At 32.1% G+C, this 20,706-nt stretch overlaps 1 protein-coding gene across 1 annotated transcript; it reads left to right on the forward strand.

Annotated features, from left to right (window-relative positions):
* The first annotated feature begins 208 nt into the window (after window positions 1-208).
* LOC132720448 (fibropellin-1-like) lies at window positions 209-20,371 on the forward strand. Its single transcript, XM_060704595.1, has 21 exons — window positions 209-275; window positions 632-754; window positions 1,461-1,577; window positions 2,134-2,256; window positions 2,536-2,661; window positions 3,512-3,634; window positions 4,322-4,447; window positions 6,465-6,587; window positions 7,040-7,165; window positions 7,766-7,888; window positions 8,502-8,627; window positions 8,763-8,891; window positions 10,426-10,545; window positions 11,252-11,374; window positions 12,436-12,552; window positions 13,760-13,885; window positions 14,314-14,415; window positions 16,891-17,125; window positions 18,286-18,466; window positions 19,199-19,334; window positions 20,286-20,371. Exons 1-21 carry the CDS (start codon window positions 209-211, stop codon window positions 20,297-20,299), a joined length of 2,586 nt encoding a protein of 861 aa, XP_060560578.1. The 3' UTR covers window positions 20,300-20,371.
* The last annotated feature ends 335 nt before the right edge of the window (window positions 20,372-20,706 follow it).

A 20,706-nucleotide genomic window follows, 5' to 3' on the forward strand; every position in this document is an offset into this window, starting at 1 on the left:
AACTTTTCTTTTTATAAAGTCTACAATAAAATGATGAATATCAATCTTTAAGAATATTGCAATTTAAATTTCCATAATTTGTGCCAGTGTAGTTCACATTAAACGTTTCTTATTGAATGTTGTTATGCTCTTATCAAAGTTATGAAACTGTCTGTATCGTGTTGTACACACAATTTTAGATTTATACTCTGTATTATTTAATACATTCATGAAAACGTACACTAATGGACCAGGTGCAGTTGATATAGTATATGAAACATCTATAATGTTATTTTGTATGTGTTTTATATACATTATGTAAATAGTGTAAATACATGTTTTTATTTGAAAAAGAAAGAGAGAGAAAATTAATTGTTACATAATTTGGTTTTATTAACTAATAAGCTAAGTCTGTCATCTTTTAATTTGATTTAAGAAAAAGTGATAAGCTTCTCTCTTCGGTATAAAGCCAGGCCATCCTCTACATCCATTGACTATGACCAGGCTTTATAATGTTTGAAGCTTTAAATATTTAATTCGATATTGAAATTTATGAAACTTTAAATGGATTGTTTCAAATTCAAAGCAGGATAAATTGTTTTTCCCCTTATTGTTAGATAGAAGTTTGGTAATAACAGTTTTGCTTTTTAAGATGGGACATTGATCGGAGAGCCGTGCACATCGTCATTGTCAACATGTACGGACAATAATGCTGGTTGTAACGGAACCGTTTGTGACTGTCTATCAGGCTTCGCGCATAATGGATCTATCTGTGGTAATGTTTTTTTTTCTGATTTAGAAAATTGAAATATACCTTCTTCATCCGTATTTAAATATCATAGATGAAACAACAAGTTAAAATAATCTCTTTTTAAAAACTGCAGATATTTAGATTCATTTTTAATAGTAAATATGTTGGCTATGAAACAAATAAATACAATTAAGCTGGTATTAGGCACATCATGCAATCAAGTAAATTACCGTGTACATGAGTGCAAATGTGCAAAAAATAGTTTCGAGGTAGAAAAATAGGGATACAAAGTTCAGTTATGTATTACACAGAATGTTAAGAATTTACATGAACTGTCAATATCATTATTTTCTAACTTTTAATACAGTTTTCTAAAGCGAGATGTTTAAAGCTTTGTTTGCTCATATGTGGAAGGCATGTTGCTCTTAGTTAAATATCCTAGTTCAATATATAAAATAGCTTGAAAATAAGTTACCATTCCTGTATTCAACAAGTATTCACGTGATTTACATGCTTTCTTCATTATTATTTGTGTTTGTTAGTTAAAATATGATAATTTGGCTTTTGTACAAAATCTTCATTGGGTTTTTTTCTCATTTCAAATTGATTTGCAGGCGCTGTATAAGATTATCTGAAATGATTCTTACATGTAAGTCCGGATTATCTTTTCTGAGAATACTATAAAATTAATTCTCAAAAGTTAAATTGTTACTTCTTCTTAATATTATAGTTGGAGCTGACCTCTGTGACCCGTGTGATACCACCTGCCAGTCTCCATATGTTTGCAGCTCAAGTACCTACAGATGTGAATGTCCGCCAGATGAAGTTCAGATATCGGACAGCTGCTGTAAGTCTTTAATTAATGTCCTTCGTTGGTTTTTTTTTCTTAATTAGTTTTTTTTTCCATATATAATATTTTGTCTGGAGCAGAACTTGAAAAAATGCTTGTGATATAGACTTTAAACTCCAAGAGTGATGGATGTCTTTGAGGATGAAATATTACTTAGGAAATATAACTTTACCTTACATAATTTATGATTTATTGCCTTTTGTTATTTTCCATGCTTTTATTTTTGTCTGGAACCTAATCCGAAAATTGTTTTGGATATCTGTTTAAAACGTATTTGATTGATCGATGTCATTTTGGAGGTGTAAATTGACAAGAGTGATGACGGCGGTGGATTTGACTGTGTGCGACTGCTTCTTGTTTGATATAATTCCGGCACTTTGTAATATTTATATTTCTCTTCATCGTACTTAAAATATTATTTTCTGTTATTAAATATATGCATTATGTTTGTTACTTTTTCTTCTTATATATCATATTTTGACCGATCTAACGTCACAAAAACAACATTCTTCTCTGATTACTAATCGTTTTGTTTCATACATTTTGAAATAAGATGGTACCCACGTCGGTGATGCATGTACTACAAGCCTGAATACATGTATTGACGATTATGCGGAATGTAACGGCACTATTTGTAATTGTATTGCTGGCTATAACTGGAACGGGTCCAGATGCAGTAAGTAATGAAAATTGTACATTTTATTTTGTTTTTTCTTGAATAAGTGGTATAAGACTCTTATTTGGTCCGACAGAAAATGGAACGTCACGGACTATACCTGATGACCTTTGTATTGTCTTATACCGCTTCAACGTTTTAAAAATGATTTTGACGTACACAAAATAATTTTCATATATATAACTTTAAAAAAATCAATAAAGCTTAAAAAATAATCCCTTTCATGAAAACCTTTGTGTGATGCTATTTTAACTTACTAATTTGTAAATAATTAAACAGATGGGAACAGCCTGTGTGACCCATGTGACCCAAGCAGTTCCACGTGTTCACCAGATCTAGAATGCAGCGCCACAACCTACAGATGTGAATGCCCATCTGGCCAAGTACAGATTGGTGACGAGTGCTGTAAATATTTATTACGTTACCCTTTCTTACAAATCATCTGAGCAGCTAAAATTTTGACAAAATAATCAAGTAGTCAAATACTGTATTATTATCAGTTCACTTCTTTAAAGAATCAACAAACAATTCAATAAATTTGCAGACAATACGACAAGTATTTGCTTTACTTTCCTTTAAATTAAATGCATGTGCGAATCATTGAATTATAAATGATATATGTAAGCACATATATTTTCATTGATCAATTCATCAGATTTTATGTATCTCCAGACATGCATCCTACAATTCAGACGTTATGTCTTTGACATCGTTTATTAATAAAAAAAATCCACTTTTGTTGAGATATCCTTGAATAAATTTGAAATTAATCAGCCTGTTTGCATATCAAGTATTTGGTGTTAAAAACAACAGAATGGAGTTTACCTAGTGGCCGGGCCCATTAATTGTCGCAGTCTTGATATGAAAGTGTTCGCTATGTTTCCCCTAACTTTATATCATATGAACGAACAGCATGGATCCTATCCTGCTTGAATAAGGTAAAACCCGATATTTTTTTTGCAATTTAGTTCTACTTAGTGCCCTTTAAATTGTTGTTTTTAACAAGGGTTTGACCTGAACTTTTAATAAAATAAAGTTATACCTTTAATAATATTATTATAGGAAAATAGACTTAATATAAGAACTTGATGTTATGGAAAAATAGAAAGAACACTGAATATTTGTGTAACACTACATTTTTAGTTCCTTTTTCTTGTTGGCGCACCAACACAATTTAGGTAATTCGGCGCCGGAATAGGAAAGATGATCTACATAATCTATGTCAATACCTACAAAGGTTTTATTTTTGTTACAGATGGCACCTTAGTAACTGAGCCATGCACACTTGTTGTTGACACGTGTATAGATGATAACGCTATCTGTAACGGAACTGTATGTGACTGTGAGGACGGGTACTCATGGAATGGTACCCAGTGTAGTAAGTTTCATTTCTTACCTGCTAACATTGTACTCAATTGTTTAATAATTTTACTAATTTTGAATAAGTAAAACAGTTATATATTTTTCCTGAAAAGAGTAGCAATTCGTTTGATAAAATGGTACCCAGCCCGTTAAAGTAGTATCACTTGTGTTTTATAATCTAGATTATTTGCTTATTTTGAATTTTTACAATTTTAGATAAAAATGTTCTTAATCCACTTAATATGTGTAGTTGGATAAGCTCATGTTAGCATGCGAGGCTACTCTTGATTAACAGGTGGGATGGGGCGTCCGTGGCCGAGTGGTTAGGGTCGTTGACTTCAAACCTCTTGCCCCTTAACGCTGTTAGTTCGGATCCCGACAGGAACTTTGGATTATTTTATATAAAAAAGCTACCCACCTAGATTACGGAATGTCACGGTTCTACTCAGGTGTCCGTTCGTGCCTGAAATAAGTACAGAGAGGCACCTGAGGTCTTCTTCCGCCAGTAAAGCTGGAACGTCGCCTTTTGACTGTTGGTGCGACTTAATACCCAAACGAAACACAAAAAGAACAAACAGACAGGAATGTGTTTTTAACAATATTTGTTACAACCAAAAAATGTGTCATTTTAAATTTAAAAAGTTACGTGTAGTTTTAAATTAAAACAAAATATTAATGATAATGATTCTTCTCTAATCACTAGATGGCCAGAATCTGTGTGACCCATGTGATCCCTCAAACCCGACATGTAGTTCAGAACTCACCTGCAGCTCGGACACATATAGATGTGAATGTTTGACAAACCAAGTTCAAGTCGGAGATAATTGCTGTATGTATTAAAAATATGTTAACATATACTCGTACTGTCTCGTTTTTTTCTTTTAATATTTTATTTGAATTAAAAGGACCGTTTTTGCATCGCCTGGTGTTCTTAATTATAATATTATATGATATGATATGATATGATATTTGATATGATATGATATGATATATGATACGATACTATACGATATATTGTAATATGATATAATATAATTTTATGATATAATTATATTATATGATATAACATGATATGAAATGACGTTATTCATGTATATCATACAAACTAGATTGTATCATACGAGGGATGTTCGAAATATATTCTTATTTCTATCTGGAGACTTCAAATTTCAAGTTAGCTCAAAAGTGTTCATTTCATGCCCTCGAAGTACTCCCCGTGGCTAGAAATGCAAAGTTTCAGCCTACTTGAAGGCGTCACGGTACGCTGATTTGGGCACAGTAATAAGGTACTGATGAATCGCAGATCCAAGTGCCTGACGGGACTTGTATTTCCGTCCGGCAAGGAAGGATTTCAATTTCGGAAACAAAAATAAATCACATGGGGCAAGGTCTGGAGAATACGGGGGTGAGGCAAAACAGTTACTTTTTCTTTTTTCAAAAACGCCGAAACTATTGCGGAGGTATGAGCGGGGGCATTGTCATGTAGAAGACGGATATGCTTAAAACCAGTGACAGGGCGTCGTTTCTTATAATACTTTTTCAGTTTCAAAAGGACTACGTCTTCGTAGTACTTCTCAGTGATACTTTGGCCTTTTTCACCGACACTTTTATTGCAACTCCTTCACCAGAGAAGAAAATTGCATACAAAACCTTCTTTGCACTCAAAGACCGTTTGATAATTATTGGGCGTTTGTTATGTTTAGTGGCCCAGATTTTGTTGCTTCTGATGGGCTCATAATAATTGACCCAAGTTTCATCACCTGTGACGACATTGGCAAACTGTTTTTTTTGTCATAATTTGGAAACATTTGAAGCAGTTTTTGCCCACCTTAAGCCTCTTTTGCTCATCGGTCAACAGATGTGGCACCCATCTAGACACTTTCAAATGCTTCTTCAAACTAAAGTGAAACGTTTTGATATCATACCTTTTGCAATATCAAACTATGAATCTGGCATCTCCTTTTTGGCCTTTATATTTGAAACCAATTTCTTATAAAGTAAAAATGTGTCCGAGTTAAATCGTATACATAAAATGCACGGTGCGTTAACTGGAGTGCAGGTAATAGTTACCTGCACTCCAGAGTATGCCCATTGATTGGCTCATTTTTGCTGGGGTTCACTTATTGTGACGGCAGAGAAAGGGAAAGCGACAGAAAAGTCATATTTAGATGCTCGTTCATTTGTTACTTTTCTCCGGGGTTTCATATTGTGACAACAGGAAAGGTGTTTTTATTTTTGACTTTGATACAAAAGAGAAAGAACAACAAAAGAATTGGCAATCTGATTAATACTTGGGGGCTACGCCCCCTCGTACAAAAATCAGATAGCGTCGTGTTTCGATGCTCTTTCTATTACTTAATTTATTTGATAGCAGTGGTTTGTTTTTTATTGCAGTTAACTTATTTTAGCAACATTTAACACCTTATTAATTTTGGCCTTACTTGTAATCTGTTGTTACTGAAAATATACATATAATATGTATCAATCAATATCTTTTATATATATTGAATTAACTGTTGGAATAATATTTCATAAAATTGCTCAAATGTGATTATTTCGGTTTAAATAGGATAATGTTATTAAAACGTTTCAGTTCAAAATCTTTGAATATTAACACATACCCTGTTACAGTTTAGCCTGGTCAGACGATCTGTTAGTTGACCAGCTTCAAAGTTTCATCTTCGCGTCACCAGTATTGATAATGGATAGTTCTAAATACGAAAGCTTGACAAGTTCATGTAAAGACAAGTCCATTTGAAAAAATCATCCGGTTAAAAAAATACCATGCTATAATTTTAATTGACATTATTGGATGTTAATTCAGTTTCATCATTTCGTAATTTCAGACGGAACACGTGTCGGTGAGCCGTGCACAACAACACCTGACACGTGCATTGATGACAATGCTGGATGCAATGGTACAGTTTGTGATTGTCTACAGGGCTACAAATTTAATGGAACATTTTGTGGTACGCAGTTTATTTAGAACGTTTAATAACTGTAAAAGAAAATTATTGTTATAGAATAGAAAACAACGGTAAACTAACGTCTAGAGAACCATGTTCAAAATCATAGTTTACAGAAAAGAAAAAAAAGAGTTGAAGGTGGCTAGTTGAAGAAGGGGTTACGCTGTTTTTATAATTCCATGTGACACTTTTTGTGAGAATTAATTTCATCTCTTAATTTTATGAAAACGTGTTAGAGATTGCTTAAAGACCGGGAAATCTTTCCGAGTGCCCACCCGGCTTTAAAACACATGACAGAAGACGCTCCTGATGTCTCCGTCAATCTGCCAGAGAAAACACGCTTTGACTAAAATCATACGAAATAAAGATATCAATAAAACAAAAAGAAAATTTAAACATTAGTACAGGGTCATAAACACACTTATTATAAAATTGTTCTCTTTTGTTTTCCAAAGTTGGCCAGCATCTATGCGATCTATGTGATTCTGCGACGCTTTTGTGCGATTCCAACCTTGTGTGCAGCAGCGAAACATACAAATGTGAATGTCCGACCGATGAAGTACAGATCGGAGATGATTGCTGTAATTGGTTATCTTATCTTAATACAAACACTACTTCTTATCTTAGTACAATCACCACTTTGTTAAGACACGCGTATTTAACTGTTGCATGTATTGATTTTTCTATTTTTTTGTATTCTAAAACAAACGTATTTGAGTATGCGTAACCCAGAGTGTCTGTACACTTAATTAAATTTTTGTTGACTTGTAAAATTAATGCTTATTGAAGATAATGACTTAATGTGTAACGATCATAATATCATTTTATTCATTGTTATTTTTATCATTATTATTTTTACTTTTATCATCATCATCATCATTATCATCATATCATTTTATCATCATAAAATCATCATCATCATCTTCTTCTTCATCATATCATCATCATTTTATGTATTAACACTATTTAATTAATACATGTATAACAACAATATTATTCATCATTGGGGGAATGCTATTTGTACTGTTCATTATCACATTATCATAATCTATTTTATTGTTTGTATATGTTATTATTATAATAATAATAGTATTATTATTACATGTACATTGAAGAAAGAATAAACCGTTCCCTTCTTGTACATCCAAGTGATTTATATACACATTGACTTCTGCTTTTAGATGGAACACGTGTAGGTGAAGCGTGTACAACTGTAACTGACACGTGTACAGACGATAATGCTGAATGTAATGGAACCGTGTGCACGTGCGTGACTGGCTTTATCTGGAATGGTTCTTTGTGTGGTCAGTATTTTCATATTTAAAAAGGGCAGATATTTTTGTGCACAGAAAATGCCAAATACGCCTATTAATATGCAATTAAGAACATGCATTGTGTCGAAAGATGTAAGATACTAATAAAGGTGCTTTGTTCTTTTGCTAAACACACATTTTCATTATCAGTGTCTTACAAAATAACTTAAACGGATAACTTACTTAAATAAATGACACCTTGTATATTGAATCATTTTCAGTGCTACAAGAGAGATTCTCCAGAACGCGGCAATTATGGGCTTCCCCATTTAATTCCGGGCGACAAATCATTTTTTTACAATTACAACTTGGTTAATGTATCGATATCAACCGCACCCATTTAATTCCGGGCGACAACACATTTTTTACAGTTACAACTTTTTGGAAAGATATTAAATCGAGACTAGTTTTCACTCTGAGTGGTAATGTTTGCTTAACTTGTGTCATTATGATAAACAAAACAATAGACATTTTTTCACAATCGGGACTGATACTGATGTTTTGAACTGAATGAAACGGTGAATTTATGATGTACGCTAATCATTGCATTAAATAAAAAAGGCATATTCATGTTAATAATGATTCATCTTTTTTTCTTAAACAGTCGGGCCTGGTCTATGTGATCCATGTGACCCTGCCACTCCGTCATGTGGTAGCGGTCTCGTGTGCAGCGGTACCACATACAGGTGTGAATGCCCGTCTGATGAGGTGCAGATAACAGATGGCTGCTGTAAGTATCCAGAACATATGTTGTTTGAATTAAAGCTTATACTTGGTTTGGTTTAGTTTTTGTGTTTTTTCGCCGACTTTTACACATTTTGTCATATCTCGGCTTTCGATTAAGAATTCACTGTTGTTGTTTTAGACGGTACTGATATAGGAGATGATTGTCTGACAACATTGACTACATGTGTTGACGATAACGCTGAGTGCTCTTCTGGAACTTGTTCTTGTTCATCACCTTTCACATTTAATGCTACCCTTGGAATATGCGGTAAGATGTTTGATTCTAATCAATATTAACCAGTAATGTTACCCTAGGAATACATGTATATGTGTTAAAAATAAGTGTTTGCTCTTCATAAGCGACTTAAAATGCAATTTTTGAAATATGCGATTAAGTTGTTTTTTCTAGTCGCGATTTATTACGTCTAAGTATACTCTCATAATGCATTATTAATCTTATATTCACAACAACAACAACAACAACAACAACAACAACAACAGTAACAACAGGAACGGGACACAATGGAACGACTCTAATGTTTTAGTCAAGGGAAAATAATATTTATCTAATTGGAAATTTGATTTGAAGAGTTGTCTCCATTCCTTTATCTATAACTTTAAATATTTTACGGTGATTAATATTGCAAAATGAGTCGTTTATCGCACACATAGATTAATAACTGTTCTTAAAATCTTAATACTTTTTTCTCATGAATGCAGCTTTATGGCACAACACAAAAAAGATACAACTTTTCTCAATATATATTAAGAATTTACTTATGTTGTTTTAGACGGTACTGATATAGGAGATGATTGTCTGACAACATTGACAACATGTGTTGACGATAACGCAGAGTGCTCTTCTGGAACCTGTTCTTGCTCATCACCTTTCACCTTTAATGCTACTCTTGGAATATGTGGTAAGATATTTGATTCTAACCATTATTAACCAGTAATTTTACCATAGGAATGAATACATATATGTGTTAAAAAATAAATGTTTGCCTTTCATTAGTGACTAATGATGCAATCTTTAAAATATGCAGTAAAATAGTTGATTTTCTCGTCACGGTTTATAACATCTAATTATACCATAGTAGTACAAAAAAAGGATTAAATATTTACTTTTTTAAGAGAAGGACAGAAACAATATTTCACACCATAAAGGATGCATTGGAACGCATCTAATGTTTTTTTAGTCAAGGGAAAGTAATAAATTTTCCATTTGAAAGTTTGATTTGAAGAGTTGTCTCCAGTCCTTTATTTATAACTTTAAATATTTTACGGATATTTTTCGTAAGAATCTCCATAAGTTTTTACATAAATGTTCTGAAGTCTAGTCATATATGCCCATATAATGTTATACTTGGCTATCAATAATTTACAAAAGTGAAAGCAAGCACCAATAAGCAGTATTACGAAGCACCTTCTGTTTGTATCAAGATATCCTATTGTTTTCACAAAGCAAAAGAGAAAAATGCAGTTAATGCAATATGGCAAAAAGGATAACAAACCCCAATAAATACCCACATGATATGTCGATTTATGTGCGGATATATCGTTATAAGACCAAAGCTGCTTTCGCCTTTTTCAGGTACACAGATTTCTAGTACATTTTCAGTCTCTTTAGAGGCTGGTTTCCACTATGACGTCATAATATGGGAATGACCAAAATGGCGGCTTGATTCAATGTTTTTTATAGTGTGTAAACGACTCGATTTGTTTAACTTCAAACAAAACGACAGAAACAGCAACAACAACAAACACGGTGTAGTTTTACTCGTTTTGTTTTATTGTTTCAGTTGGTCCTAACTTAGACGATCCATGTGATAGTGATTCATGTGGCACGGGATTGACATGTGGAACAACTAGTCAGAGATGTGAATGTGAAACTCCACGTGTCCAAATTGACAACGTCTGTTGTAAGACAGATATTATTTTCATCTATTAACATCTTTTAAATATTCATCTTTATTTAAGATTTAACTTTTTTGACATTTCCTTTTAACTCACCGTTAGCATAACGTTCTCAAGTTGAGTAATTGTGATGACTTAACGTGCGTCATCCAGCGTCCGTCTGTCCGCACTTTAGGGCTACCTTACTGTAAACCTAACAAGAGAGAACAATAGAGTTCATTCCGTAATAAAAGAATAAGAATTTACCAATTTTGAAGGGCTATAGATTAGTTGGCAAGGTCTAGTAGACTCTCCTGTTACTTGGTTCAAAACTGGCACCTCCCTGGGGTCACGAAATTTTCTTTAATGTATTTAGTAAACACTTCTCTTTATAGATATTGACCTAGTGACATTTTTATGCACCCATTGAAATATATATTCTTCCAAACACACGTCTACTCTTTCATGTCCGATCAATAACTTGTGAAGAATTAAGCTGTTGTTGCTATATCTAATAGGCCGTTGTGGATGTATCTACGTACGACCAGTAGATAACCCAAATTCACCATATCTGCTTTTAATTTAAATTTAGACACATGTGAGCGATATAAGGACCGTAATTGTCCCTTCTTTCAATGTCGTTATGTGTTTCCCTAATATTAATATCATTATGTTTTTACTGCTCAATATGTCCCGTAATATCACCAGTTAACAACTTAATATTTTTTTCAGATGGTACACGTGTCACAGAATCCTGTACAGTCAATCATGACACATGCATTGACGATAACGCAGAATGTTTAGCTGGTGTATGCACGTGTTTAACTGGGTACTCCTGGAATGGTCTCATTTGTGGTAATGAATTATACTATATTTAACATTAACCCTATTTGAACAGGAACTGACAATCATTTGTCACCAGTATAAAGTTAGGCAAGTATGCACATCCGTAAAGTTTGACAAGGTCCCATATTGTCGGTAGCTCTTGTTTTTTAAATATTTCATTGAACTCCCGTTTAATTTAGACAGGACTATTCAAAATTGAAAGCAAGTCTAACCAGTCACAAAAATACAATAAATAAAGGGTTAAACTAATTTATTTGAAGTTCATTAAAGTTGTTAAATATTTAATCACTTTCCGTAACTTGCAAATAGCGCGTCTGTGGTCAAGGGATTAAAGACAAATTAAAGGTATCACGTTGTATACATGTATAAATTCTTTATGTGTTGGGCTTATGCAGTTTTCATGCTTCATCATTATTAGAATCACTAATCCAGGATGACCGGAAGAATGTAACAACACCGAGGTTAAAGTTAATGTTGATTGCATTTAAACTTTTAAATCAATATAGATATATTTGTAAACTGTTTAACATTTCCTTTCCATTTTATTTCGATAAACTTGTTAAGACATTAAACAGAGGCCATAAAGAATAATATCAAGAGATTAAAGATTGGAATGTTATATTCATCTGGATATGTTTTTTTTTCAGAAGTTTGCTCATATTGATAAAAATAACTTTTCAATAAGTCCCTTATGAAACTTGCATATGTGTTCCCCACCAAATACCTTTGCTTTGAGTTATTTTAGAAAGACACGTTATAAATAAGTGTTTGTATATATGCTTGACGATGGAATTACGTGACCAAGTTGTTATAGTCGTTTAAAGTACTAGTTCCTCGCTGTTGCGGGTTTCAATGCCACCAGGGGCTATGTATTTTTTCATTTTATGAAGCTATTCAGAAGGCGTCCGGAACGTCGGTGGTTCTACTTAGTTGCCCACTCGTGTGCTCAAAGTGGCACCTGAAATCTTCCTTCATAAATAAAGCTAGAAAGTCGCCATATCATCTTTACTGTGTTGATGCGACGTTAAACAATGATTTTGCGGGAAAAAATAAATAAAAATTTGTTTCAGTTGGAAGCGAAATTGATGACCCGTGTGATTCTAGTTCTTGTGGAGATGGTCTCGTTTGTGGACCTACGAACCGATGCGAATGTGAAAGCCCTCGAGTACAAGTGAACAATTTGTGTTGTAAGTACTTAATAAAAAAAATTAAATAATAAAGATAGTTTTATCTGCATCGAGTATGATTATCAGAGCACTTATTTATCCGAAAACTAGAATGTCAGATCATATATGCACCGGAACACGAAAATCCAAATATGTGTATTTGGACGCACAACCGCCCGAACATTTGCTTAACTAAAAACACGAGTAACAAAATATTTAATTATACGACTCCAGATTATACGAACACAATGGTTTACGTGATGTCAAAACCCCAATATGCCTCAGGAATGCTTTCGTTTTGTTTTATTTCTCAAAACCTGTTTATATTTTGGTACCTTGTTACAATTTCCTAAAATATACTCCGTTTCTATATACATAATCTATCTTTTGCGTCTTGAGCTGTGTTGGCAATTGGTATACGTGTACAAAAGTATGGACTTCTGAGTCATGATGTATCTTTAACGGGTGTAAACTTGAAAATCATTCATAGATACTTGTAAAATTGCAATCTTGAATTGAAACGGTGTTAGGTCATTCAAGAAAAATAATGAAATGGCATTATTTATTCATCAAAATCTTAAATATTTTATGAAAGACGTATCTTTGAGAAATGTATGTAATTTTTTACAAAGGAAGGAAAATAAGTTTGAACTAGCGCAGATAGTTTTCTTAAATAAAAAGTGAAGGTCAATTTTCTACATTTGGAGTTGTCTCTCCTGTAAATGAATTTTTATGTGGAACTGATTTGATATTTATATGTTTGAATCTTTAAAAAAATTGTATCCCCATACGAAATATCAGTTGACTTTTACGAAACTCTGAAAATACCAATAAGCTTTAAACAGAATAACCTTGTCTATTGTGGGTTACTTTTCAGACTAAAGATATTTGGTTGTCTTTCATTTGTAACTTACCGATCTAGCTTACCGAAGGTTGGTGGTTCTACTCGGTAGTCCGCTCGTGTCTGAACCGGTGCAAGTAGGGGCACTCTAGGTCGCCCCCAACAGTCGCCATATGGTGTGAATTAAAATCCAACTAACTATGTTAAAGTAAGAGGAGCGAATATGGGTCGCGGTCGTTTATGTATTTGTTGTTGTTGTTTTTGATAGGAAATGAAAATTTATGTAACTACGTATGTGTTTTGTAGATGAATTACTTAAAGTTTATCTTATTACCGTTGTGAATATCTTTTTTGTACTGCTGTTCAGATGAAAGATTTCGTTTTCAGATGCTTTGATTTGTGATAATTGTACTACCAACAGCGATTGCCTTGGAACAAACCAAATTTGTTTGAACTATACATGTCAGTGTGACACCAACTATTATTTAGATAATTGTAGCATCTGCCAACCAAGTGAGACATTTATGAATATATCATTATGAAACGATCCTGTGTTAAGACAATAGTTATATTATTAGTTATATTGTTTAGAAAATGGATGCATTCAAACAAACGATAAACCGATTTTCAAACAACGGATAAAAATTGCTAAATTGTTTTCTTACAAAAATTCTATGCACAACATTTAATGGGGATTGCACAGTGATTTTTGTATTTGTTAACACTATTTTTTTAATTTTAACGACCCAATATCTTGTCCCTTTAACAGAAGGAATATTTCTTACCGCATATATTTGGATTTCAGTGGTCTAATTATTTTTTGAATTTATACATTTTTAGATTCTTTTTAGTTTGGGGGGTGGGGGCAGGTGTTAAAGGACGGAGGGGCCTTTAACATTTAACCTTTAATTTACTCATTTTAATACATCACTGTTTTGCAGAGGTCAGTAATGGTCAGTCATGTTTAGCAGACGAGGAATGTCTTTCCGGTATTTGCGCCTGTAACGAGTGTGTAGCCTCAGTTGACGATGATTGCTGTGAAGGTTGAACATAACTATTGAGTTTCATAGTTTCATTTTATCCTATTAAGAAATTTTATTCACATTTTGAGAAATAAAAGATTCATTTTAGTTTTATCATTCACTTCATCAGTACCGTGCCATGTAAATTATAACATTAGAATATGTTTTTCCATTTCTGAACAGAAAATATAGAGAACATTAAGTGAACTTCTTGAGTTTAAATTTTCATTAAATAAACTTTGTTTTCAAAAGTTAAAATTATTGTAAAAATATCAAAAAATAGTGTTTTATTAATTTCAGGCTTTTTAATTGGCTTAATATTCTAAATCATTGTACTGATTTGTGCCATGTAATCACGCGCCGCTTCTCCATTATATCGTCAAGTCGTGACTACATAACGTTCGTGTTACAAAATAAATTCAATATTTTTTTTTCGATTTTTCTGACATTTCAGCCCAGAGTATGCAAATGTTTATATTCTTTCAGTATACTGTATATGTGTATTCACGTAGAAAAGAGTGCATTTTTGCCGAAATTTCAATTCGCTTATTACATTTGTCTTTTGTGCCGGCTCGCCACGGCGAGCCGGTATTACGTTAGGATTTTACTAAGAAACAACCTAAAACTCCGAATCCATCCAAAAATTTAATCGAAGCTTGGCTTCCAGCTTTCTACAAAATTTATCTATCAGGGCTAGGATTCAAAATTATTTAGCCAATCAAATTTGATCTTACATAGCGTCAAAAAACCTTCAATTTTCACGCCATTTTTAAAAAGCAGCAAGTATTGTTTTGAGCGCAAAGATATAATGATGATTAAAATGTTTATTTTCATGGATTCTTTTCAATAAATCATATTTACACTGACTTTTGATTTAGCGATTTCACCAGTCCTGTTTTCTCTGTAGTAAGTTTTCGTTTGGTTAATTAACATAAACGACATCTGGTTCTGTGCATTTTTTTCGTTTTTCCGGTCATTTCTTTCCGGTATTTAGTGTATGTATTTATTGGCCGGAATCCGGGACGCCCGGGATCCGCGATCGTATAAGATATAGAGGAAAACACTAATAAACCATATTTGTGTTGATTATTGTCGTAATGAAAGGTCATTAAACGTTAAGTTTTTTTATTGTATGTAATGAACGTTAAATTAATTTAACTTAGGATAAAGATATATTAAGAGCTATTTATTAACAAAATCACAATAATTATAATTATATGCCTAATTAATTGGAAAAATCAAAGACTATATTCTTGAATTGGTCAAATCCCGGGATCCCTATATGTTTTAATAAGATCCCAGCTTTTCTGAAAACAATATTTTGAACCGGCCAATTCCTGGGATCTCTTTATATTTTAATACGATCCCCGCTTTTCTGAAAACTATATTCTTGAACTGGTCAATTTCCGGGATCCTATTTTTTAATAGGATCCCGGCTTTTCTGGCTGAATTGATTGACAATTTGTGTTTACTTTAGGACTTGTGTCTGTCACTCATTCCAATACTAAATAACATATTACAACTTAACTTCGTTTTAAGAGACATCTTTATGAATTCTACTTATCTATTTTTTTCTGGTCAAGGTCAACAAGCCATATAGTAAATGTGCACAGACATAGGGACTTCATTCTATCTGTTTACATACATCTTCATATATACTCATATTCCTCTTTGTTAAACTGAGAGAAATGGCTTCCATAACTTTATATGTCATTTTTATTTTGATGTTCGCTGAAGTCTCTTCAGCTAACAGAACTGTCATTTTAACATTTAAACACACCCCTGGAAAGAAATTACTAAGCGAGTCGCTACTAGCTTTTTTAAAAGCTAACCTTGTCCAGCTTAAATACAATTGTATTTCGGCTATAGTGAAATATATTTTGATAAACCGGGAAAGCATCAAAGCTTAATTTATTGTAATTTTCCATTGATACACAAACAGCATGTAATGAAATATCTTTACATTTTTTTGTCACGAGTATGTGTTTAGAAACCACTCCGTGATGAAACTTGAACTAGTTAATTAAAGTTAAAATGTTTAATCTTAAATTCATATAACGCCTTAATTATTTCAATTATAAAAACCGATTTATATTATGAAAATATCTAGATACTATTTAAAACGATAATATGAGTAAGGTTCCTCTAAAAAAATATCCCCTTCTAATGTTTTAGTTACAAACAGGTTTATATAACAATTCTGATAAAATTGCAAAATATGTTGTCAAAATTAATTGAAAATGAATACCATTTGACCTATGTTGACCACTATACATTATACAGAAATTGAAGATCAAAATATCTATGGCATTTTGCATGGCCAGCGGTACAATATTTAAATATAGTATGTCTCCAAAAAATACGAAAACCAGATTATATCTTGTGAATTCATAAGGCATGGATCACCTTTACGCAGTTATACTCTTGAATGAATAATGAATCTCTACTGATGAAGAATATCATTATATATTGAATTATTATTACGTTCTGTTTCAGATTGCGAGGATATCAGATCTGATATCACCATAGTTACTGACGCATCAGGCTCTCCAGGAACGTTTGCTGAAATTCTCGGATTTGCTAGTGCCCTTGTCAATGCATTCGTTGTGTCCCCTACCGATGTTCAAATTGGTGTTGTCGACTTTGCGGGCAGCGTAGACAATGGAGATTCATTCAATATGAATGTTGAAACAAATAACCTTGACGTAACATTTGAAATTGTAGTAAACAAGTAAGTTTAACACACTTCAGCACGATGTGCATAATTTATTTATTTCACCTCCATATAACTAAGCCTTTATGATAGTTATTAATGACAAGCTGTGTATGTGTGTGTGCAAATAATAAACCACACCGTGAGTAACAAAACATTTTAACCAATGTTGGTTTGAATTTTGCCCGAAACTTTCTTTTATGAAGTATGCATTACTCACTTGCGTCTAAAAAATCTTCTTGGAAATCTTTCTATTTGTGCTAAAATAGAAAACTTCTGTCATTTCAAAAAGATAGCAATTATAACCATCTTTGTTGATAAAAAGGCAACCTGTGGTGTTGAAGTAAAGTTCTTTCTTTTAATACTGCACGTTTGAATAATCGTGACGTTTATAAAATCTATATACACGGCTGCTGTCGATTTATGAAATAAAGTCAGTTTTCTTTCTAATAATGGTAGTTTGCAGTATGATATATAGTTTATATAGGGGCATATAACCAGTCAAAATTCTTTATAACTTAAAGTATGTATCTGCAGAGTGATACAATAATAAGATAGTTATCAGCAGTCAGGTGCAATCTGATTATTATCAGGTACTATATAACGCTACACATTAGGATCTGACGGTTACCAATATGTTGTAGCCTTCTCGTGACTTTTCAAACAGCCAATCAATCGGCGAGCTGTCACAATTTCGAAAGCAATGCTTTTTCTAATTTTAACCGCTGGAAAAACAATAATGAGTATGTAAATTTCACGATTTCGAGTGAACAAACAAGGATTATCCTCTGTAAGAATTTTGTTTTTGCAGGTCAACTGGCAAAACAACCTTGCCCATATAAATTGAGTTTACTCGTTTCAAATTACTTCAAACAATTTTTCTAACAAAAATCAACAGTTTGTTTTACTTCAACGGAAACGATGTTATGATACTTCTGCTAATGCCTTTTTTTAAAAATGGTTTGAGTGCATGGCTATAAAAAGTCTTCTCGGAAAATCAGAATCATAATGAATACGAAACATATACGGTGGTTATCAGATTTACATGTAAGAAATAAGTAGATCTTAGCTTCAGTCAGATTGCATTCAGGCGTACTCTTAAGTGTATTAAAGTGCGACGATTGATACTAATTTTGTACAAGTTAGATATTTATATTTCTATATTTTATAAAATTAAGTTACAATGGTGGAAGCAGAAGAACGGACCTTGGATTAGACAGAGCAAGATCATATTATGGCACTTCAGCCAATAGAGCTGGTGTTAATAATTTTGTCATACTTCTCACTGACGGATCAGCATCGGATAGTGGCGCTTTGACCACCTCTGCTAATTTGTTAAATGCCGTTTCGGATATGAAGGTATCACAACTTTTATAATCCTTTAAGCTGGAAAAGAAAAAGAAAAAAAAGAAAAACAAACAGAACAGAGCTTTTATTTTCTAATTGTACATAGTACATCATCATAAAACAAAATAATTTTCAAGTAACATACATTTTAGTGCAATTAATATAATGAAATCATTAATAAAGATATTACAAAGAAATCAATGATTGTCATACAAGTTTAGATGGTTGTCACTAAGCCTCGGTTTAGTGAGGAAGAACATATTTAAGAAGAAAAATCAAGACCAATAAGTTTGATAAACATCTTATTGTCAATGAGATAAAAAATAAATGTGAAAATACAACAAATAAATAAATAAATAGATAAATAAATAAATAATAAAAAATAATATCGTTAATTATGATGAAGTTGATGATGTTGATGATATTGATATAAATAAATAAATAAATAAATAAATAAATAAATAAAAACATATTGTTATTAAAATAACGATGATGATGAGTCTTATTTAGTTATCGAATGAACCATAACATGTATACAGGAGTGATTGTTTCTGTTATTTGTCTATTTACGATTGGTTGATTATGAACCAACACATTCACATAAATAGAAATATTGTGAATGTTAATTTTCACAAAAAAAAAAAAAAAAAAAAAAAACAAAAAAAAAAAAAACAATAAAAAACAAAACTGTGCAAGTGTGCTAATAAGTTAACGTTGTAGGTTAAATGTTAATTTTGCTTTCAGGTATTTGCCGTTGGGATCAACAATCTAGCACCGTTAAGCGAGCTTCAAACAGTTGCAACGGATAATACATGTGCCTTCCAAACTGCAACCACTACAACTCTGAATACTATCGTTCAAGAGATTCTTGACAACTCATGTAGGTTCTTTTTATGTTTTTGCATTACGAGTATTTTAGCAAATTAGGCTCCAAGCGGTTCTTAAAAAATGGGACCACTAATAATGTAAAAGCCGGCTTTATGGCTGGCTTGAGTTGTGTTTCAGAGGTCACATTAATAAAAGAAAAGAAAGTGAATATTCTGTTGTTTTTTTTTCATTCTTTTTACATTTTAAAATTTGACAAGTGAAATATGATCATTTTCATACCACAAGTATGTAAATAATTCCTGTATTTAAAGAAGAAGAAAAAAAGAATTTTCTGGTTAATTTACCTTTTTGTCTGTTTTGACCTTTCAATCTGAAAGACTTTTCTTTTAATTTGTGTACTGGTTGAATTTAGAAAAAAAAAGAAAATACGGAAAATGATAATACGCATTTTATTTCATCAATATTTTTCAATATTTCATTCATAAAAATATACTAAATATGTTTTTAGTTAAATTGTAGCTTGAATAAACATTGGACCAGACTATCCGTCTTATTGGAAATACTTGTTATTATAATACATGTATAAAGATAATACAATAACTTCAAAAGTATCCACTCAATGTCAAAGTATATCAAGTTGTTGAATTAAAAAAAAAAAGAATGATTCCAAATTACTTCTATGAAAAAAAATCAAAAATATCCTTAAAAGCAAATGTCGCATGCACGTAATCATTGGATGTCGGTTAAACACTTCTTAACAAAGGAGCTTTGTTCCGGAAAAAAATATTCTGTCAACGTACAGAATTCCTGCATGTAAGATGAAATCAACGGTTATCATATGGTTATAGTGAAATATTTTTGTCTCTGTAAGTTTCTTTTATTCTATGAAAATATTTCATAAGATATAGCTTTATATACCCTTTAAAGACACTAATGTGAGGATATAAATAATTTGTATTGCTCTTGAACATTGCTCATGTTTGTCTTTGTTTCTTTATTCCAGGCCTCGACGTATGAAGATATTTGTGAACTATTCCGAGACCAACATTATGGACAGAGACGCTTCATTGATAATTAATGTAATGTTTTAAAACAATTTAAATTAGTTTATTATTTGACTATCAGAAATATATATTTTGTTTAGAAATTAGTATTAATCATTATAAGAATTAATAGATCGAGACAATAAATGCATTCTGAAAATACAATCTTGAAGTGTTATTGTTTTTTTCTTTCCTGGGCGTGTTTTAATCGTCTCAGATTCCACTGTACTGAAATGTTTATAAAATTATATTTGTCACTATTTCTCCTTTTGATACCAATACCAAAATTCCAAAGAGAAAGTTGTTAACAATACTCTTGCAATGTTCAGTCTGATAATAAACATAATATGATTATATTATATAATACTAAATAAGTGATGT

Source organism: Ruditapes philippinarum, unplaced genomic scaffold (genome assembly GCF_026571515.1).
Source record: "Ruditapes philippinarum isolate M1 unplaced genomic scaffold, ASM2657151v2 ctg409_1_1_1_1, whole genome shotgun sequence".
Taxonomy (NCBI): Eukaryota; Metazoa; Mollusca; class Bivalvia; order Venerida; family Veneridae; genus Ruditapes; species Ruditapes philippinarum.